Source organism: Microtus ochrogaster, unplaced genomic scaffold (assembly GCF_000317375.1).
Source record: "Microtus ochrogaster isolate Prairie Vole_2 unplaced genomic scaffold, MicOch1.0 UNK81, whole genome shotgun sequence".
In the NCBI taxonomy this organism is placed as follows: domain Eukaryota; kingdom Metazoa; phylum Chordata; class Mammalia; order Rodentia; family Cricetidae; genus Microtus; species Microtus ochrogaster.
Genome location: NW_004949179.1, coordinates 1,881 through 8,139, shown reverse-complemented (window position 1 = coordinate 8,139; position 6,259 = coordinate 1,881). Strand labels below are relative to the sequence as shown.

The following is a 6,259-nucleotide window of genomic DNA, read 5'->3' as shown; positions in this document are numbered from 1 at the left end:
TTGTAATATGATACAATTTAAGATGTAAGATTTTTAACATTGTTGTGCAGAAAAAGTTTTACAACTTATAAAGTTGTATATAAAGTACAAAATTTTACCACACTGAATACATTCAAAGGGTTTCTCTGCAGTATGATTTTTTCTCATGATTTAAATTATTCATACATGCAAATGCTTTACCACACTGATTACATTCAGAGTTTATCTCCATTGTGTGATCTTTTATCTTTTATGTGTACTGTGAAGTGCAACAGTTTTACCACACTCATTACATTTATAGGGTTTCTCTCCAGTATGTGTTAATTCATGTCTTTGAAGATGACTATGATAAACAAAGCTTTTACCACATCAATTACATACATAATGTTTCTCTCCAATATGGGTTCTTTTATGTTTTCAGAGATTACTGTGACATGCAATGGCTTTACCACATTGATTACATTCATAGGGCTCTCTCCAGTATGGGTTCTTTCATGATTTTGTAGATGACTGTGACATGCAAAGGTTTTACCACACTGATTACATACATAGGGTTTCTCTCCAGTGTATGTTCTTTTATGAATTTGAAGATGACTGTGATATGAAAAGGCTTTACCACACTCATTTCCTTCATAGGGTTTCAATCTAGTATGTGTTTTTTCATGCCTGTGAAGATGACTGTCACATGCAAAGTCTTTAACACATTGAGTATATACAGAAGTTTTCTCTCCAGTTTGACTTTTTTCATGCCTGCAATAATAATGGTACATGTGAAAGCATTACTATATTTAATACATTGTTGAATATTTTTATCTGTATAAGTTAATTTTACATTTTAGTCATATTTTAAAGAGGTATTATATGTTAAAGTTTTAGCACCATGTTTATAATCTTGTTTTTCCCCTTTATTAAGGCTTTCTTTTCATCTTTGAAGGTAACTGATAACAGCCTTTATTACATGGTTCACATTTACAGAATCTTTTTTTCTATATGAAAAATTTCATGTATTTGAAGAGAACTGAAAAAGCTCAGAGCTTTACCACTCTTATTGTGTACCCGTCCAGCAGGTCCAGTTATTCCAGAGTCTGAAGAGGCACTACCTGAAAGAACATGAGCGAGAGAGAGGAACGAGACCAAGCAAGATCTATTATCAAAGTCTCAGTTTATTAGTGTAATGGTTGTGGCTCATATAGCCCTTGGATGAGGAATTTGGGTTGGGGTGGGGGGTTTTTCCAGGGTAGCAAAAGTCACTAGTCAACACACCTGGTCAAACAGCTCTCAAAGTGATTGGGACGTGGGGACTCCCTGCAAAGATTCTTAGGACAATGGTTCCTGCTATCAAGATAGTTGGAATGTGAGGCAGGTTCTGTCAGCAAACAGCTCTCAAGGTGGGGCTTTCTGCAAACATTCTTGGGACAATGGTCCCTGCTATCATCTTTGGGACAAGGGTCCCTGACATTATTGCATTTATAAAGTTTCCTATACTGTGAGTGAAACTACATTTGTTAAGTGTACTAGGACAAAGAGAAGTATTTACACAGTCCTAGTACCCATGGTGCTTTTCTGAAATGTAAGCTTGTTGATATATTAACAATGAGACTAGAAAACCAATTACTTGTATACTTGTACATCAACTTCAACAAGTATACTCAACATGGGGATTACTACATATATTCTATTTGTTCTGAGAGAGAGGTATGTCATATCTTTTCACATCCCTATGCTCATGTGGCTTGTATCCAGAGTAACATATGATATACCTAGTAAAGGAAGAATAACAAATATAAGGCTTCCACATTGAGTTCACAGTTTGAATTTCTGCCCTCATAGACTTGTGGTATCATGCTTAAGGCCTCTCTACAACAGCTTCCCCTTGATTCATGACTCTAATTGCCCACTCACTAAACTTAAAAGTCACAAGTATATGTGTTAAACTACCCTTTCTATAGACTATTAGTGTAATACAGAGGTTTACAGATATACTTATCACCTTTTCAACATGTATATCTTCTATAATATGAGTAATATGAAATAAATAAATTGACAATTTCACAGAATAGCTCTCATAATATCATGATTCAAATGGTAATATAGGTTAAGACATTGCTTCCTTGACTTCTTTCTTAAAAGAATGACTTGCAAATACAGTTCTCCTATTTGAAATTAAGGTATATGATTTTGTGAGAATATGCATATTTATTATTTGCACTGTTTTTTTTGTGTAAAACATTTGGATACATTACAAATTCTTCAGAAGTACATTTGTACCAGCTTATACATGAAAATTACCTTTCATGTCTTCTAGAACTTTGACAATGTTCATCAATATTATGGTCTTCCCAACTGTATCCTAAAATATAGTGCCAGAAAAATGTTTGTTATATATTAAAAATTATAAAAAATTTAGTTACAATTTGAAGCAAACCTTACAACCATGCTTGACTTATTTACCTATTCTTCTTTCTCAATCATATTACAAAAGAGCATCATTAACCAATGAACAGCTGTCCCCTTATTGAAACATAAAAGATAATTCAGTCTTACCTATAGTAGTGAGGTTTCTGTAGGTCTCCAGCATCACATCTTTGTAGAGACTCTTCTGGGAAGGATCCAGCAAAGTCCATTCTTCCCAAGTGAAGTTGACATGCACATCATCATAGATCACTGCATTCTAAAATGTCCCATATATGTGTACAAGCAAAAGCATGATTTTGACAACATTATAAATGTATACTCCTTTGACAGTATAGTCATAGAATTCTGGTGCTCCCCATACTTATTCCATGACATAGACATCATAATTTAATCACCAAGTCACTTTAGAAGCAAACTGAATAGGAGGTTCACCTCGGTCATTTCTGAACTCTTTGAATGGGATATCACCTTGCAAGAGAAATGCCTTCTAAACAACAATGAAAGATGCATAAGCAGATCAACAGTACAGAGTATAGATAAGAGAAATAGTATGAATGATTAATTCCTAACTACAAAAAGGAAAAATAAGATGAAAAAGCCAGATGTATTGAATCATACCTCTAATCCTTGTACTCAGAAGGCAGAGGCATGTATATCTATCTGCCTCTGAGTCCAATACCAGCCTAATCCATGCAATCACTTCTAGGTCAGCCAGAAATACATATTAAATACCTGTTTCACATGAAAAATATCAATCAAACATAAAAGATAGAAATAACTCATAGGTTTTTGCTGAAGTTTCTACAAAGAGTTATGCATTAACTCTTTATTCATCTACCAGAAACCTGAAGTGCCCCAATCTAAACTGCAACATAAAAAAGATTTTACTAAAAGGCACTGTGTGTTTAAAAAGTTATAAATGGACAAATGAAAACAATAATAATTAATATGCTGATTATAAATAATCAACACAGAGCAGGAAAAGATGGATCAACAGTAAATACTCCTCTTGGTCTTGCATACAGGTGAGCTCAAGGACTTACATGGGAGATCATAACTATCCATTGCTCCCAGCTTAGGGTTTCTAATACCATCTTTTGATCAATGTAAAGATCAGGTACTCATATGGTACATATCCATGCATACAAGTAAAATACTTAGAGGTAGGCAGAGTAGACAGAACTGAATTTTGGAAGGAAGAAAGCAGAGTCAGAGAGAACCACCATGGAGCTGTCAATATCAGACATGATGCATCTTTCCCAGTAAGCCACAACCTCGTGGTGATATACAGATTACTAAAAATGGGTTAAATCAAGATGTGAGAGTTAGCCAATACGAGGCTATAGATAATGGGCCAGGCAGTGTTTAAATTAATACAGTTTCTGTGTGATTATTTCAGGTGTAAGCTAGCTGAGATGACAAGCAATCCCATCCTCATCACCAAGAAGGGAACAAAGGGCCACCCTCCTACTACTACAAAAATATTCTTTTTTAAAATAAAAATTCAAAAGAAACAAAACAGGTAGGAAGAAGGTTATATACCTGTAATCCAATGACTCAGAAGGCACCGGCGGTATTAATGTCATGAACACATGCCATCCTGGGAAACATAATGAAATCCTCTGTCAAATTTTAAAATTCAAGATATGGGTGTAACTCAGTACAACACCATATGCTTGACAGGAACAAAACCATCTTACAACAATATAAAAACAAAAAGCCAGGAATGTTGGACCACCTTTAATCGTGTGTGTGTGTGTGTGTGTGTGTGTGTGTGTGTGTGTGCGTGCGCACTTGAGCCTGGAAATGGCAATGCTGTTTCTTAGGGATATCCTGCCACTTCAGACCCCTCTCAGATTGGCTAACACATACATTTCACATTTCCACATAACAGAAGAAAGAAAGCAGTGAGGGTGCCCTCTGCCTGCCCCCCTCCTCCCCTTCTGCATCCATTTTGGCTGGCCAGGCCCTTCCACTCCCTAGGTTGGGTTTTCTTACTCATCTGGCAGCTTCTCCCTCAATTTCACACTGGGAATGAACAAGAACTTGGGGAGAAGAATCCAGATCATGGAAGAAATAGCACAGAAGGGAATAGGGTTAATTCAGAACAGGGTGGGGGACTGGGGCACAGGCACGTCTTTTTTCTGGATCTAGGTCAGTAAGAACGTTCTTATCAGCTCATCTTCGAAATTGTAGTTGACTGTCTAGAAGATGCAGAGATGCTGGTATTTGATGACCAGGTCCAGGATGGTCCGGAAGCCTTCGGCAGTGTCAAAATCCTCCATGCCGCTGCCCTGCTCCCAGGCGTACACCGTGAGAAGCTCCAGGGTGTACTTTGGGGGCAAGGATGCTTTTGGCTTCATTTTTCTTTCACACAGATGGGGAGAGTGGAGATGTCAGGTGACCTTGGTGAGGCAGAGGGGCCCAGTGTGTCTCATGGACTGCTTGGATTGCAGCTGGGCAACATGGTTATGAAACAGAACTTGAAAGAGAGAGCCTCTGACTTCTAGGTAGGCTTGCTAGACTCAGCAGCAGGCAGAGTGGTACACATGGTGTCCTGTGTTTGGACAGCAATGTAACTCCTGGCTGATAGGACCCTCTGCAGGCTAGCTATGAGCCCTGTGCCATGGATTGCCATGTCTGAGGAAGACTGGCTGTGGGATGGGGAGGTAGGTTGAGTAGTAGGCAGAGATGGTAAGGAGGGGGAGGGGTGGTGCTTGAGGGAGTCATGTGACTTGCAGAAATTCAAATCAGAGCTCCCCAGTCGCCTAGGCCTCAGCCACTCATGATGATTTGAGTCTCAGCCACAGCTTCCTGTTGCCTTCTGAGAGACAACATGATGTCCATACAGCTGTACCGGTAACCTGTGGCATGCAACTTTAACTTCCATCCATGCTTCTTGGGAAAACTTGGCTGCCACTGAATTCTTTGACCAGTGTGAGGTCAGAACAAGCCACACATTGCTCTGATGCTCAGAGGCTCTATAGGCCTGACCCAAATATACAAGTACGGGAATGCAATCAATCAGAAGACCCATGGCTAAATGAGCAGCAGCTTCCCTCCAGAGGTCCAGCCCCGAGCATGGGAGGATTTGGGGGTTCAGGACAGTTGGCAAAGATGGTATCCTAACTTGCTGGTAAAACAACAATCACATTGGCCAAAGCAGGGTCTGGCTGACCTGTTTGTACTAGTGCTTGACCAAGCGAATCAGACTCTTCCAGTTTGGTGGGTCAGGGTTTAATGAACTCACACTGTAGCTCTGTAAAACAGGTGGAAAACTCTCCCCCTTCCTGGCTGCTGCTCTCTACACTCACACCTATACTGCAGCCATGGCTGTTTTTCTAATGTTTAAGCTGCTTCACCGCCTCGGAGGGCTTGCAGGTCTTTAGGAGAGCACTCGAACTACTTAGCTAGGCTTTCAAGGCCCTTCTTTCCTGCCTCCCACCTCTTCCTCTCCTCTCAAGCCTTCAAGCTCCCCTGCCTCTCACACCCCAAGGGGCACTCATTCAGCCAGAGTCTTCTTTGGGGTCTCGGCATGACCACTCTTCAGCCTTCAACCCTCAATGGTGTCCCAGGAAATATGTGACACCATGATAAGGCCAAATCTAAGAATAGTAGTATAGAAGAAGGAGAATTCAACTCAAAAGCACAGAAAATATATTAAACAAAATTATAGAAGAAAACTTTCCCAACTTAAAGAAAGATATGCCTATAATATGCCTATGTATACACGAAGCCTACAGAACATCAAATAGACTGGATCCAAAAAAGATCCCTCACCACATAATAATCAATACACTAAATTTATAGAGCAAAGAAAGAATACTAAGAGCTACAAAGAAAAAAGTAACGTATGAAGGTAGAC

General features: G+C 39.3%; 1 protein-coding gene across 1 annotated transcript; it reads right to left on the bottom strand.

Moving 5' to 3' along the window:
* Positions 1-533: 533 nt before the first annotated feature.
* Positions 534-4,757, bottom strand: LOC113455664 (zinc finger protein 120-like; the record flags this gene model as incomplete). The annotated part of the gene is made up of 4 exons (XM_026777711.1): positions 4,632-4,757; positions 2,524-2,650; positions 2,269-2,329; positions 534-729 (listed from the first exon to the last, which is right to left on the bottom strand). Coding segments are annotated over exons 1-4 (510 nt in total), but the record flags the coding sequence as incomplete, so codon positions are not given.
* Positions 4,758-6,259: the final 1,502 nt, after the last annotated feature.